Here is a 16744-nt window from a genome sequence, read left to right as displayed (position 1 = left end):
ACACACACACACACACACACACACACACACACACACACACACACACACACTTCTGCTAGTTACCTGAAAGACTACATCCTAGTCACAGTTTTCCTAGTTCAGGGAGGAATTTTTGCCAACTTAAAGCGTAACCTCTTAGAGCAAATCACTTTGCTTTTCTGGACCCTTTTTGGGGGGGATAAAGTGGGGCAAGAAGGTAACAGCTGTGTCAGGGGATAAGCCGGCTATTCTGCTGGGTTAGGAGAATCTGAGGAGATGGAAGAGGGGGGTGGGTAAGTTTGTAAAGGCGAAAGGAGCTCAGCAAGGGAAGAAGCTTCAGGGTTCTCTGGAGTGAGTAGGGCGGGGACCCTGGCGCACCCCCAGGGACCTCTGGACTCCACATTCCAGGGGAGAGGGGGTCCAGAGCGTTCCCAGTGCGCCTGGGTCCTCGGAGCAGCTCGGTTTCCTCTAAGCTGCCTGCCGCCAACCCGCAGTGTTTACCAGAACCCGGGTGGTGTGCAAACCGAGATGTCAGACTTCCTGTCCCAGAGATTTTCAACTCGCTCACCCCCAACTCCTATTCGGCTTCCCCCAGGAAGGAGAGAGAAGGCTGGAAGCAGGAGGAGCTAGCCCGGGGCAGCCTCCCCCCTCCCTCTCCACCCTAAAGGCAGGAATTTCTGGGACGGGCAGACTGTCCACCCCCCTTCCTCCTCCTGCTCCAAGCCGCAAAGGGAGAACTTCCGCGACTTTTCCGTCTTCCAGCCAGAGTGTCCCCGCACCGTGGCGACAGGGGTGACTGACGAAGTGGGTCTCGGGGACGCAGGGCTGGCGAGGCCCCCGGGGAGGCGTGGAGCGCGGGGGAGGCTGCGGTCCTGCCCTCCCCCACCCCTCCCACCGCAGGGCGGGGCGCGGGGGCTGCGGCGCTGGCCCCCCGCGGGCGCTACCCCCGGAGCCCCGCGTGCCAAGTGGTTAGCGATGCCGCCGCTGCCGCTGCTCTTGCTGCTGCTGCAGGTACCGGCGGGCTCCGCCGAGAGCGCGGCGGGGGCAGTCACGCCCGAGCGGCTCCGCGAGTGGCAAGGTGAGTGTCCCCCGGGGCCAGAGAGACCAGCGGGCACGTCGGGGGCGGCGGTGATCCAGAGGAGAAAGGGGCGAAGCAGCCGGGATTAGACCGTGGTCCGCGTCGGGAGCGCGGCGAGGGGTTGGTACCTGGGCTCGTGGGCTGTTTGACTCAGCTGTGGCCGGGGACGCGCTGAGCTTAGGAGGGTAGATATTTCAAAACGTAAACTTTTCGAGAGTGGTGTATTTGGGACGACCATCTCTGGGGAAAATGATGGCAAAAAGATGCCCCATCTTGTTCTCCCCCAACGCAAGCGCTCTTGGTGCACGCTGCCCACCGTGGAGTGTCCCGATGCCGGGCTTCTCCGTTCTGCGCCGTCGGAAAAGAAAACAATCTTTATTAAAGCCTCTCCGGCCAGATGGGCAAGAGGAGCCTCTGTGGCCTTAATGAACTTGTGAGCTGGAGCAAAATTAGCTCTCTGCTCTTCAGTTTCTTAACACTTTAAAATATAGGGGCGGTGACATCCATAGGACTACTGATCACAAAATGTGACCCCTTGCAAGGCACACAGCATGCCAGTGAGTGGGGAGTTTTGGGGAGGTTACTGCCACAGTATACACGTGTACTCAGGGCTCAGTTCATCAAATATTTATTGAGCACCTACTATACATAAGATACATAAAGGGACAGGTACAGAGATAGAAGGGCTTCCCAGGTGGCGCTAGTGGTAAAGAACCAGCCTGCCCGTGCAGGAGACACAAGAGGCTGGTTTGAATCCCTGGGTCAGGAAAATCCCCTGGAGAAGGATATGACCACCCACTCCAGTATTCTTGCCTGGAGAATCCCCATGGACAGAGGAGCCTGGCGGGCTAGTCAGGTTCACAGGGTCTCAAAGAGTCAGACACAACTGAAGCCACTGAGCACACACACACACAGAGACAGAAAGAGAGATTGCCTGCATTCATGAATAACTATATGGGCTGCCTCAGGGGCAAAGCAGCCAGCATCCAAAAGCGCAAGCCCAGCTGTGAGGGGAGGAAGGTGGCAGGTGGAAAACTAAATATGCCAGGAGGCGCCTCCAGGCAGCCTCCATCCTCTCAGCCTTTGGGGAGAAGCTTGAACAGAAAGGGTAAAACAAGGTGTCACCAGTGTCTGTTTCCCTTCTCTACGTGTTCTGTGTCTGGACTGTATCCTCCTGCATTCCTAGGAGGCTTTCCCAAGGACTGATTGAGCAATTCTTATCCTGAAGCGGCCAAAGGTCAGAGACCTCTTATTTCTTCAGTGAAATGTTCAGTGAAAATGTGTCTGCAGACGGGCATGTGAGCTGGTGGGTGACCCATCTCCACAAGCAGTGACTGTGCCGAGCTTATTCTTTTACATTTTAAAATGTGGATCTTGCCTGAGCGCTCCTGTCTAACTAGAACAGGGCAGCAGCCCAGAGGAGAAGTTGGAAAGTAACCACACAGAGAGAATGCGTTGGTGATTCCCTGAGCCAGGGTTAGCACAGATGGGCTAATCCCTTCTATATGTAGCAGATACAAATCCCGGCTGAGATTGCTTCTAATCAGTGCCTTCTTTTTAATAGTCAAGGACACTATAAAGTTAGAATCGTCCACCACCTCTTGTACACTCATAGTTGGCACAGAGAGTCTTCAAATATGAAAATGGTGCTAGTGATTTCTAAAAGCACAGGGACTGTGGGGCACTGACTGCTCCAATAGTCACCCAGGCTCCCCTTCTTGACTTCAAGCACTCATATCAGTGGAATTTCAAGTATAATCTAGATGAGTTTAAATCAAGTTTTTCCTGTTTGTCCAAAGATGGAGAAACAAAATCTTCACGTTGGAAGGGACCTGAGACATTGTCTACTCCAGCCATACGTTTTTCAGACATAGAAGCTGAAATATGGCTGCTGTTTTTTTAGTTGTGTGGGTTCTGAGGTTCACCACTGTGTTCACTGTAGTATACTGACTTACTTTTAGCCATGATTGACATCACCAGAGCAACCAGGAGAAAATATGCACCTGTGCCAGTTTCACATCCACTAATAAGGAACATGTCATAATACAAAGTGGGGCTTCCCAGCTGGTACTAGTGGTAAAGAAACCACCTGCCAATGCAGGTTAGACCTAAGAGATGCAGGTTCAATTCCTAGGTTGGAAAGATCCCCCAGAGGAGGGCACGGCAACCCACGGCAGTACTCTTGCCTGGAGAATCCCACAGACAGAGAAGCCTGGCAGGCTGCAGTCCATAGGGTCGCACAGAGTCAGACATAACTGAAGTGACTTAGCACGCACAATAATACAAGGCAGTTTATACATGTTCTATTTTTAACCTGAAAATGTAATTGATATGTATTACTGATTGATTTCTTATTTATTGTAAGCATCCCAGCCTTGAGAGACAGATGATGGATGTGGTGATTGCTCAGATGCTCAGTCATGTCCAACTCTTTGCAACACTCTAGTATGTAGCCCCCCAGGCTCCCCTGTCTATGGGATTTCCCAGGCAGACTGAGTAGGCTGTCATTTCCTCCTCCAGGGGATCTTCCCAACCCAGGGGTCAAACCCACATCTCCTGTGTCTCCTGCACTGGCAGGCGGATTCTTCACCACTGAGCCACCTGGGAAGCCCCATTTGTCAATGAATTTGTATTAAAAAAATTAGTAGATACAGTGTCACATAGTAGTTAAGTTAATGCACCCTGGAACCAGACTGTTTGCCTGAAGGAGAAGTAGGCAGCTGCCCCATGGAAGCAAGAACATTTGGGGAAAACACAGAATGTGTGCAAAGGCAGAGTCATGTATTGGGCAACAGAGTCCAGTGGGCTGAGAGTTCTGAGCTGGGCTCTTTAGGATGGAGGAAAGAGAGCCACTGAAGGTCACAGGCAAATGCAGGCCTGGACGGAAGGGCAGCAGGATCTCAAGGGGCCCCATGGACAGGTCCTCCTGTACCACCAGGCCTCCTGGAAACAGAGACCTGGCCCCTGAGATGAAGCAACCTCTCTGTGTCTCAGTGGCTGGTGGCTGGTCCCTGTTTGGCTCTCTTTCTATGGACCGATTTCTTCTGCTTCTACTTGTAGGATCTTTCACAGATAGCTCCCACAGCATCCTCTGAAGAGTCTCTTAATTTCCTAAGAGAGGAATCTGGCCACACTGGTCGCAGCAGACTGGCTGGTCCCTGTGCTCTGCCCATGAATCAGAGGCCTTCCCACGGCTAGGAGGCCAAGGTAGGGGTGGGAAGTACACACAGGGATGCAGTCTCACTGGGGGCTGTGGATGGAGTGGATCCCAGAATAGAGTCGTGGCAGGACGAGACACTGGCACGTCTATATTTAGAAGCATATGGAAGATGAGGAAATGAGTTTGTTCACAGGCACTCTGCTCAAGGGAAAAAAAAGTCTGGTTGAGTAAATTGGGTACTGCTAAGAAGGGTCTTGTGAGTTTGGAAAAGGGGAACCAGAACCAGATCACACTTCGAAGTTTAGGACTGCCATAGTCAGTTTGGGATTTGAAGAGAGGAATTCTGAAGGGCAGCCAGGAAACCAACTAGAAGATTCAAGCAATTGCCCATAAGGGAAGAGGCTGATGACCTGAGCTAATTCAGTTCTAATAGGAATATTAAGGAGCAGAAAATGTAGATTCAAGAAATAGGAGTTAGAAAGGAAGAAAAAAATAACAGGCAGTGAAAGTAAGATGAGAGAAATGGCAGAATAGGAAGGGTAGTGATCATACAAGGAAATGATAAATTTTGGAGGTAGATCTGTTCTCAGTAGAGACCAGGTCCAAGATATGGTTGCAAGAGTGGTCACTAAAGTGAGAACAGGTGAACGAAGGTTCTCAGGGCAGAGGAGATCAAGGAACTGGGCGTCCTGAGCAGGGCAGACATATATTGATACACCTGCCACTTTTTATCATTAAAAGGCACCCTTAGCTAATATGCTGCACCGCCACTTTTCTCCTCTATTTCATTCCATGTTGTTTTGCAATGCTGGTTGGGACATACTAAATTTATTTTGTCACTTTAATGGGCCACAACTTGAGTTAGATGAAACACTGGGCCAGAGTGTTAGGTCATCTGTACGGAAGGTAAAGGCCTTGAGGTGGGGAGGCTGACGGAGTACTGCTGGTCACATAGTGCGTGTGAGGACGATGCCCCAGGTGACGCACCCCGATATCAAGGAATGAAGAGAGGGTGCCACCTAGAAAAGGCTCTTGAGAGAGGGTGATGGGGACCACCACCTGGAGGCAGCAGTGGGGCGAAGTCATGACCTTGAGAGTTTCCCCTTAGCTTTCATTTCTAATACAAAGGTCAAAATGTCCCTCAGGCTAATCAGGCAGGTTCTGTTAATACACACTCTTCTTTTACAGAAGAAGAAGGGTTAAATAACTTGCACTTACAGGAACTTGTAGCGATTCAAACCAGTCCCTTAAGCACTAAATGCAAAAGACCCCTGGAGAGTTTTGCAACCTGATAAAATAGCCTATTCTATGTCCTGCTGTTTGCTGGGAGATGCAGCTTGATTTCGAGACTGGAGGATCAGGAGGCCAGCCTCTTGCTCTCTTCAACTCCCCCTCTTGCTCTCTTCAACTCCCCCTTTTCTAACCTGTACGAACACATTGTAGGAGTGAATATTTTCACAAAGTAGAAATGTGCAAAGCCATTGATTTTTTTTTTCTCTAGGCAGTTTTTTATAGCCTTGAGTAATGAGCTATTCTGCTAATCTGGAGATCTGGAATTTAAGTAAAACTATGATCAGATCCTGGTTTAGCCTCCCTGCCTGATCATCAGCCACTCCAGCCCCCAGGCTCTGTTTCTTCCATCTCCATCTATCATCTTTCAGACTCTCTTCCACTTTATACTTTTTTCATCCCAGTTTCTCTAACTGGCTCCTTTCCTCACATGTCTTTGAGAGTCAGCAGAGACTTCCAGTTTTTCTGGTCCTTTTACTCTTTCTCATTAAGTTCCTATCCTCTTTTCCTATTGTTGGTTGTTGCAGTAACTGATACTACACAGCATCGATTTCAAGCCAATTACCAGAAAGACTGAGACACACAGAGCGTGGTGGTGCCCTCGGCTTCCCTCCTTTGAGCTAACAATTTGCTTATTTATACCAGGGTTTCTGAAGAAACAGTCCCTTTGTTCTGCCTCTTCTGAATCCATCCCTATGTGATGAATCTTCATATGATCCATCAAAGTAATGTATCAGAGACATTTATAGACTCTTATCTCCATTTTCTTTTAGAAATTATCCTTGAAATCCTTTTATGAGATGTTCCAAAACAAAGCTAGGAACATAAATTATATTTTTTAATTGATCAGTGTGAAAAGAAATATTATAGCTCATAAAAGAAACAAACACAAGAACACCTTATAAACACTATAGTAAGCCAGTTAGGGTAGAATATTTTATAAAGTCACTCAAGAAAACCTGGAGGAACAATATTAGAATTTCTATAAGTTGGGTTCTGTGATACAGAGCTAAAAAAATGGACAAGAGTTTTCATATGTGGCCACATGACTTGTTAATTTACGATACTTTCCAGATTACTGCAGTTCCAAAGAAATATGCTAATAAAAGGCTTCATTATTTCTGGCTCTTCACATCTTGTCTTGAGAACTTTCCCTTTCAATTATGAAAATATAAACAGAAAATTCGAAGTAATTATTTAACTATAAACGTTGTTGTCTTATTTTGCTGCCATTTTTCACTATCCATGTCCAAAGTTAGTACTTGTTTTTCTCTTATTATCATTTATAAAGGGGCCATAGTGACTGAGGCAATCCTTACCAGGATGCTATGAGGCCAGCACTATTATTAAGATCATTGGGCAGATGGAGAAACCAAGGCAGATACTCTTTAAGTTCAAGCATTTCTCCCCTAAAAGAAGTGCTCAGTGGTTTGCCAGGGTCTTTTTTCCCACAGTGTTAGCCTTGGTCAGTTAACAGGGCATATGGGCATGTGACCAGAACAGTCTCATAGGACCCCATCCTCAGCAAGGCATTGTCCTTGCGGTTTAATTCTCTCTGGCTTGGGGTCTTGGAATTCTTAGTAACTTTTATTTCTGAATTTGTTCTTTGGGCATGAAATCCTGTGGAACAATGGAGCACAAGCCAGGAATTTAAAATGAAAGTGTTAGTCACTCAGTCATGTCCCACTCTTTGTGACCCCATGGACTGTAGCCCACCAGGCTCCTCTGTCCATGGGATTCTCCAGGCTAGAATACTAGAGTGGGTTGCCATTACCTTCTCCAGTGATCTACCCGATCCAAGGTTTGGACCTGGGTCTCCCACATTGCAGACAGATTCTGTACTGAGTCACCAAGCTCAGCCCCATTTCGTGTCATCTCCTTGTTGTGGTCTGTGCTAGATTTGGAAAAGCATTTCCAGACACAGAGTATTTCAGAAGAGAGGTTTACAAAGAGCAAGAAGGAGAGATAATGAGGGTGCTGCAATGGCAACCTACTCCAGTACTCTTGCCTGGAAATCCCATGGATGCTGGAGCCTGGTAGGCTGCAGTCCATGGGGTCGCGAAGAGTCGGACACGACTGAACGACTTCCCTTTCACTTTTCACTTTCATGCACTGGAGAAGGAAATGGCAACCCACTCCAGTGTTCTTGCCTGGAGAATCCCAGGGATGGGAGCCTGGTGGGCCGCCGTCCTTGGGGCCCACCAGAGTCGGACACGACTGAGGTGACTTAGCAGCAGCAGCAGCAGCAAATGCAGCAGGCCGGGGAGAGCCCACCAGACCCTGTTAGAATAGTGGGTCACCTCAAGGGAGAGCCAATGCTTTTTGTGGGTTAGTAGCCAATTTCTGTAGCCTCATAACAAAGAAAATTCCTGCTAGAAAGGTGTCATTAGGTTATTGTTTAGGGCACTCTAGAGTGAATACTGGAGTGGGTATTTTTACCTCACATGGGTAAGGATCCTTACCTCACACGGCTGGTAAGGATCAGGGGGCTTTGGGCAACAATTACAATGGGGCTCAGCCAGTTCCCCGAGACGACCTTGGTGCTGGCCTCCGTATCTGTGGCCTTAGTACAAAGCTTTGCATCTGTTGGGATAGGGCTCCATATTCCTCATCAGACTGGGGTGGTTTTCAGCCTCCTCATCCACGCTTCTGTGCTCTGCCCACCATGGCAACCGGGTTGCACTGGGCTGGCCAGTGTTCTCCAGGGACAGGACAAGGCTGCTGTCCCCTCTGAGTGGCAGCACCACTGCAGGTTCCATGGGGACTGAGTGGGGACCTATCGTCTTTCCACAGTCCAGGGACTGAGTACATTCCCAGTGATTTCCACCTCAGAGGTTGCAGCCCCTCGTGGGCCTACAGGAAGTGGAGACTGACTGGACCTCCCTGTCCTCGCCAGGGCCCCACCTTTTCATTTAACTCTGGGGTCTGCAAATTAGGTAGCTGAGTAAGAAGCATGGGGACTGTTTGGAGGTGAACTGTGTCCCTCTCAAAACTATGTTTAAGTTCTAACCCCCAAATACCTCAGAATGAGACCTTGTTTGGAGACAAGGTCATTACAGATATAATCAAGTTATAACGAGGTGATTAGGGTGAGCCCTAATTTGACTGATGTCTTCATAAGAAGAGATTTGGACCCAGAAATAAGAATAAAGAGTAGATGATAGGAAGAGACACCGGGAGAAGACAGACATCTTCAAGCAAGGAAAGAGGCCTGGAACAGACCTTTCCCTCACAGGCCTCCAAGGAGCCAACCCAGCTGATACCTTGATTTTCGACATGTAATCTCCAAATCTATAACACAAATCTATAATCTATTTCTGTTTAAGTCACTTAGTTGGTGACACTTTTTGACGGTAGCCTTAGCAAACAAATCCAAGGACTAACATTATGTCTACCGTTTGAAGTCTGGATTTGGTTTTGTTTTCATTTCTGTCTATCACTTAAGGAAATATGTATTTCTCTTCAGTGGGCAAATTCTCAAAGCAAAGCAGATAAAATGGAGAAAGTGAAAGTGTGAGTTGCTCAGCCATGTCTTACTCTTTGTGACCCCATGGACTGTAGCCCACCAGGCTCCTCTGTCCATGGGATTCTCCAGGCTAGAATACTAGAGCGGGTAGCCATTGCCTTCCCCAGGGGATCTTCTGGACCCAGGGATCAAAGCCAGGTCTCCCACATTGCAGGCAGATTGTTTACTGTCTGAGCCACCAGGGAAGCTCACATAAACACTTTTGCTTTCAGTAACGTCACATCATTCCAGGGCTGTTCTGTTGTTAGTGGAGTTTTGTTTTTTCCTTTGTTTTGGTGACCCAGTCTTTGAATCGCATCCTCCCAGGGTTTCAACACAAGACATTGTTGAGGGAAGTTTATGTGTTACTTGTCCTGTCTTACTATTTCTTGCCATAACATGCCTTTTGTAACAAGGCTCCCTGGTGACTGAGATGGTATATTTTCAACACAGTCTATAAGATGATAACGGAGCCACTGTGAATAGTGATTTTTACATAACCAATGTCTGTTAGAGACTTCAGAGTTAAATAAAGACAGAAAAAATGGAGGAATAGATGAAAAGCTCAAAGGAAATGTTTTCAACTCAGCTGAAAATTTTGCCTGTAGATACAGGATGCTTGGGGCTGGTGCATGGGGATGATCTAGAGAGATGATATGGGGTGGGAGGTGGGAGGGGGGTTCAGGATTGGGAACTCATGTACACCCGTGGCTGATTCATGTCAATGTATGGCAAAACCAATACAGTATTGTAAAGCAAAATAAAGTAACAATAAAAATTTAAAAAAAAATTTACCTGTAAGATAGACAGACACAGTGAAGAACTTTGAAAGAGAGAAGATTTTCTGTGAGGGTCAGCTACTGCTAAAGATGAGATGGATGGAAAGGGAGCGGGAGGGAGGGGATGAGAGTGGCCACGTGGCAAGGACAGTCTGGAAGGGTTAATCCACTTCACACAGAGGTTGGTGAAAGGCAGTTTGAGTCCTGACAAAGCTGGAGCACGATAGAGCTCATGAAGCCAGGTTTCATATCTCCTGCATGTGAGAAAGAGTATTGTATGCCTTGTGGAACTGAGTGACGATTTGGGGAGATCAGAAAGAAAGGGGAAGAGAACACGTAAAAAGGTTTAGCAAGAGGGGTCCCACAGGCCTGTGGAGGTGATGATTACCCAGATTCAGAAGCTTCAGGAGAATAAAGAAGGCTCAACGTCAAGGCCCATGCCAGGGCAGGAAAAGAGAAGGAAGCTCTGAGACAGGACAAGGGGATATTTTAAAACGTGCTCAGCTTTTTAGCTCATTTTATTAGCTTGGCCCCAAAGTTCACTTGGGTTTTTCTGTTACATGTTATGGAAAAATCCAAATGAACTTTTTGGCCAGCCCAACAGAAACCAGTTGATAGGAAGCCGCTTGCTTTGTTAAGCGCTATCAGATTGTCAAGAGATAAACACCACATCTCTGATGATCTTGATAAAATGCAAATATTCATGCAGAGAGGGCCAGGAAGGACAGACACATTTTCCCTTGATTTTGTCTTTCAAGTACAATGCACAGGCTGCAAACATCAGAAATTCCTTGCTTACTGGTTTGGAAAGACATATTAAGAATTCAGCTTCCCTGCATCGTTCAGCCATGAACGGGACTTGATTCACTCACACACAGCATCCCTTCCTGCTACAGTCATCTGAGTAAGGGAAACAATCACATCTGAGTAAAAAAAAAAAAAAAAAAAACAATCACATCTGAATCTGACTCACTGGACAGGACAAACCTAAATTTGTGTAGCTGGGAAATGTCGATACATCTCAAGAGAGAAATTGCTCACCTTTAGATTGGCTTCAGGGCAGTTATCTCCCTGCCCCGCATATCTCCCAGACCCTTTTCATGCTAAAATTGAGATAGTGTCAGAACAGCAAAGAACTGGACAGATTTAAGAGCTGATCCTGGGGCAGCAAGTGTGTGAGCTGTGTGGGCAGATGGATTAGAAGAGGGTTAAACCCAGGGGAATGGGGTCAGTTCAGTCAGTTCAGTTAAGTCGCTCAGTCGTGTCTGACTCTTTGCGACCCCATGAATTGCAGCACGCCAGGCCTCCCTGTCCATCACCAACTCCCGGAGTTCACTCAGACTCACGTCCATCGAGTCGGTGATGCCATCCAGCCATCTCATCCTCTGTCGTCCCCTTCTCCTCCTGCCCCCAATCCCTCCCAGCATCAGGGTCTTTTCCAATGAGTCAACTCTTCTCATGAGGTGGCCAGAGTACTGGAGTTTCAGCTTTAGCATCAGTCCTTCTAAAGAACACTCAGGGCTGATCTCCTTCCGAATAGACTGGTTGGATCTCCTTGCAGTCCAAGGGACTCTCAAGAGTCTTCTCCAACACCACAGTTCAAAAGCATCAATTCTTTGGCGCTCAGCTTTCTTTGGATTGCAGTTGGCAAGCAGTGGCTTCCGAATAGCTTGTCTTAAACATAGCACTTGATGTGAACCACGCATCTGAACTTCTTCCACTTCCCTTAACATGACCGGCTTATACATCAATTGGCTTAGGTGCCACTGTCATGGTGTTATTTATTAAACACTAGAAGACCCTTTGCTTGCCTAAAATCCACCATAAAAGGAGGATTTTTTTTTTCAGTGAATTGTTTCATTGTTTTAAGGTTGTTTTTTTTTTAATTGAAAGAACATACATCTCACCAAGGCTTACCATTTCAAATCATATTTATGTAACACTTCATACCTCAGCCTGTTCTAAGAGGAGCTGCTTAAAGTAGAAAGTGAAAGTGAAGTTGCTCAGTCGTGTCCGACTCTTTGCGACCCCGTGGACTGTAGCCCACCAGGCTCCTCTGTCCATGGGATTCTCCAGGCAAGAATACTGGAGTGGGTTGCCATTTCCTTCTCCAGGGGATGTTCCTGACCCAGGGATCGAACCCAGCTCTCTTGCATTGCGGGCAGATGCAGGCAGATGCTTTAACCTCTGAGCCAAGTATAAGGGGACACTAAAAGGCAGGTGGAGGTGGGCGGAAGGGGTGCTGAGCATGAAGTGGAAGGGCCTCAAGAGGAACTTCCTGCAGGGACCCCCAGCTGGCACTTTTCCAACACTAATTACAGCCTGAGGCTTTAGACCCCAACCTCATGGTATGGTAGGAATAGACAGGCAACTGACAGCCTAACATGTAGCTGAAGCCAGAAAACAAGTCATTGCAACTCCCTTTTCCAGGCTTCTCCGGTTCTATCAATCACCATATCCTGTCATTTCTTCCCTCCTTGAATTCCCTCTCAAGAGACTGGAGTCTAATCAGTCTCTTTCTTTCTCATCACCACCAGTTGAACGGATAGCTCTGTCTCTCTTGCCGGATCAAAGCAGAAGTCTTCAGAATGTTCTCCATCCTGCACATGGGCTGTCTCATCCCAGCTAAGTGAGAACTCCAGGGCAGGAACTTGGACATTTGTCTCACACCTACACTCTCCTAAAACAATTCTGAGCACACAAAAAGTGCTCAACAAATGTTTTTATCAAATGATTCACATTCCACACCATAGCCTCAGTCATGCCTTCTCTTGTTCCAAAAGCTCCTTTTCATATGAATAAAATACAGATTTTTGAATAAAATTTAAGTTCCTCATAAAATGGTCCCAAACCACCTCTTTCCAACTTCATATTCTACAACCACCAAACACTTTTATATAGTGAGGCTCTCATCACCCTTAGTGCTGATTATTTTCATCATCTCTGAGCTCTGGTAACTTTTGTTCCATCCAGTTTCCCTGGTGTGACCCTTCACCTCTCCATCTATACTTTCTCTACTACCTGAACTCTGTCTCTGTAATGAGGATAGGCACCCATGCTGGTCTAGTTCACCAGTGTACCCCCATATGCAACACATATTAGGTCCCTAATAAATGTTGAATGAAAATGCCTCTTCTGTGTGTGTGTTCTTGTGAGATTGATTGACTTTTCTGATCTTCTAGACCAAATTGACACCTTTGAGATCCTGGTTTCCTCCTATTGTGATTGTACCTCTTATGTCAAAATATATTTTGGCATTAAGTTGTAGTTCTTCCTGTACATTTCATGATGCACTCCCAGGGAGAACATCAGTTTCTTGAGTGCAAACACTGATATATGTATCCTATCTGCAGGGCTCCTCAGTTCAGTTCAGTTCAGTCGCTCAGTCGCGTCCGACTCTTTGCGACCCCATGAATCTCAGCACGCCAGGCCTCCCTGTCCATCAGCAGGGCTCCTAGCACATGCCATATTAGACCCTCCATTAATGTCTGTTTGAAATCTCAAGTCTCCCACTTCCAGTTGGTGTTGTTGTTCAGTTGCTCAGTCACGTCCGACTCTTTGCAACCCCATGGACTTGCATTATGCCAGGCTTCCCTGTCCTTCACCATCTCCCAGACCTTGCTCAACTCATGTCCACTGAGTCAGTGATGCCATGCAACCACCTTGCCCTCTGTCATCCCCTTCTCCAGCATCAGGGTCTTTTCTAATGAGTCAGCTCTTCATATCAGGTGGCCAAAGTATTAGAGCTTCAGTTTCAGCATCAGTCTTCTAATGAATATTCAGTATTGATTTCCTTTAGGATTTAGTGGTTTGGTCTCCTTGCTGTCCAAGGGACTCTCAAGAGTCTTCTCCAAACCACAAGTCAAAAGCGTCAAATCTTTGGCGTTCAGCCTTCTGTATGGTCCAGCTCTCACATCCATACATGACTACTGGAAAAATTATAGCTTTGATTAGACAGACCTTTGTCAGTAATGTCTTTGCTTTTTAGCATGCTGTCTAGATTAGTCATAGCTTTTCTTCCAAAGAGCAAGCATCTTTCAATTTCATGGCTACAGTCACCACCTGCAATGATTTTGGAGTCCAAAAAAATAAAGTCTGTCACTGTTTCCATTGTTTCCCCATCTATTTGCCATGAAGTGATGGGACTGGATGCCATCATCTTTGTTCTCTGAATGTTGAGTTTTAAGTCAGCTTTTTCATTCTCCTCTTTTACCTTCATCAAGAGGCTTTTGAGCTCCTCTTTGTTTTCTGCCATAAGGGTGGTGTCATCTGTATAAGGCTGTATATTGTCTCCCTGCTTATTTAACTTATTTACAGAGTACATCATGCAAAATGCTGGGCTGGATGAAGCACAAGCTGGAATCAAGATTACCGGAAGAAATATCAATAACCTCAGATGACACCACTTCAAGTTATTTGGCAATAATCTACAGCAGTTCATTTTTTTTCTGTCTGAGTTACAAATAAATGCATGTAAATAGAGCTAGACCTACATGGTTCTCATTAAGTATATGAATATAGAACTTCTAAGAAAAAAATAACATTTGGGAAAAAAATAATAACATAAGGATGATTCAATTAAATGAGCTTTATGGTCTCATCCAGTGCTGAAGTTCATGCTCTGGGTTTATGGGTAGTTAATTAGCTTCTGTCATGTCTATGTCCCTTCCAGTGCCGTTCTGCTGTCTCCTCCCTGGAAAATGGGCCAGTACATGTATACACACACTCTCCATCTAGAAAGGTCTGATGGGGGGGGCCATGTCCACCTCACTCATGTCATCACTTGAAGATCCAGTCAAGTGTTTTAAATTCTAGTCCTTTCCTTTTTCTTATTTTTCATCATTTGTTTTTAAAGGTTTATTTTACAATGTTTTCTTTGGAACTGATGAAACTCCCTTCTTTTCATTAACTGGGAGAATTTGCGTGATTCCAGAACAAATAGATATAGTTTTAGAGAGCAAATATTCAAGCAAATGATTCTTCTGTCTATCTCTGGTACCCTACACAGTGTCTTGCACATAGACAGCACCCAGAGAATGCTTGTGGAATGAAGAAATGAATGAATAAAGAAATTCTCCTTCCATTCCTTAGAAAAGTACATGTCATCCTGTGGGACCAAAGGGTGGATCTAAAATGATCTCCTTTCCAGAGGAACTCAGAAGTAGAAAGTAGAAACACTAGTTTCAGTGGATTTTATTTTTTTAAGGATGAAAATTAGTTTATAAGTTACTTCTAGTAAATCAATCCTTTTTCTCTTCCTAAACATAATTATGAAGGGATGTACAATAGCATTTTACTGCAAAGAGATTTAGTAATTCTGGCAGTAGTTCATTAATCACTTAATCAGTGTTCAAGCAGAACTGATGTCCTTGACATCTATAATCAATCTTGATTCCTCCCACATTTGATCTTCATCCTTTTTGAAATCTGTCTACAGACACTAAGGACTGGTGGCTTATTTTCACATCATGTTTTTGTTAGAGATGACTCTTATGCACATATGATAATAATCAGAATATTGCTACCTATATTGGGTCTCCTAGAAGTCTATTTGAAGACAGTTGCTTTCTCTTCAGTGAATTTATGGAGAGTAATGGGGCTAGCACCAGATTCCATTATAGCTTAATAGGAAAATGGGATTGGGCCATTTTTTAGCTTCGTGTGACATACCATTCTTTTGGAGATGGCATGTTTATTGTTATTAGTAAGCCAGAGCTACTTGTTTATGATACATTCTGAAGAACTTTTCCAAAGCCACATCCTAAAGGCAGCTGGGTGTAGAAATGTGACAGCACCCTAAAACTGAGCAGCATGGAGTTAGGTTCAGTTCAGTCACTCAGTTGTGTCGGACTCTTTGCGACCCCATGAATCGCAGCACGCCAGGCCTCCCTGTCCATCACCATCTCCCGGAGTTCACTCAGACTCACATCCATCGAGTCCATGATGCCATCCAGCCATCTAATCCTCGGTCTTCTCCTTCTCCTCCTGTCCCCAATCCCTCCCAGCATCAGAGTCTTTTCCAATGAGTCAACTCTTCGCATGAGGTGGACAAAGTACTGGAGCTTCAGCTTTAGCATCATTCCTTCCAAAGAAATCCCAGGGTTGATCTCCTTCAGAATGGACTGGTTGGATCTCCTTGCAGTCCAAGGGACTCTCAAGAGTCTTCTCCAACACCACAGTTCAAAAGCCTCAATTCTTCGGCACTCAGCCTTCTTCACAGTCCAACTCTCACATCCATACATGACCACTGGAAAAACCATAGCCTTGACTAGACGGACCTTAGTCGGCAAAGTAATGTCTCTGCTTTTGAATATGCTATCTAGGTTGGTCATAGCTTTTCTTCCAAGGAGTAAGCATCTTTTAATTTCATGGCTGCAGTCACCATCTAGGATTGTCTAATATCTTCTGCTTTGGAAACATATTTTTATGATCACTGGTGGGACTGAGTTCTAATTCTCTCTCTCCTTTTCTCTTAACACTTCATAATTTGGATATTTTAAAACATTATTCCTCTAAGATTTTAGTGATATATAATTTTTATGTCCATGTACTTACAGACCACTCATTGACCCATCCATATACTGCTTGTCAACATCAAGTATTTTTGTCTTTCTTGTCACAGAGTTGCAATATAGACTTTATAGTTAGATAGTGTGGAAGATGAACAGATGAAGACTCAGTTCATAATGACACATGCATTTAACAAGTGAGACAAAGATTTTGTCATCTGGCTGCTTGAGGAGCCTTTTTCCTTCATAAAAGTTGATAACATGGTATTTCAGGATTGTTTAAAAACTCTGCGCCCACCATGTGTTACAGAAGCAAACTAAGCTGGACTTTTGTGATAATGTTAGAAGTCTTGGATGGCATGCTTAAATTAGTATTCTACAAGTGTTCAACCAAACCTACAGCTGGATCTGCAGACCAAGAACCAAGAAGCCAGAAGGAGAATA

The 16744-nt window shown here is 45.7% G+C and overlaps 1 protein-coding gene across 1 annotated transcript in view; it reads left to right on the top strand.

Annotated features, from left to right (window-relative positions):
- The first annotated feature begins 198 nt into the window (after positions 1-198).
- PLA2R1 (phospholipase A2 receptor 1) overlaps positions 199-16744 on the top strand; it is a 125459-nt gene continuing 108913 nt past the window's right edge. Inside the window, exon 1 of the mRNA XM_040229192.1 lies at positions 199-1057. Coding sequence (XP_040085126.1) covers positions 955-1057 — 103 coding nt within the window. The 5' untranslated portion in view covers positions 199-954. The remainder of the gene's footprint in view (positions 1058-16744) is intronic.

The sequence above is a fragment of the Oryx dammah genome, unplaced genomic scaffold, assembly GCF_014754425.2.
Source record: "Oryx dammah isolate SB20612 unplaced genomic scaffold, SCBI_Odam_1.1 HiC_scaffold_27, whole genome shotgun sequence".
NCBI lineage: Eukaryota > Metazoa > Chordata > Mammalia > Artiodactyla > Bovidae > Oryx > Oryx dammah.
This window is presented reverse-complemented; position numbering and strand designations above follow the sequence as displayed.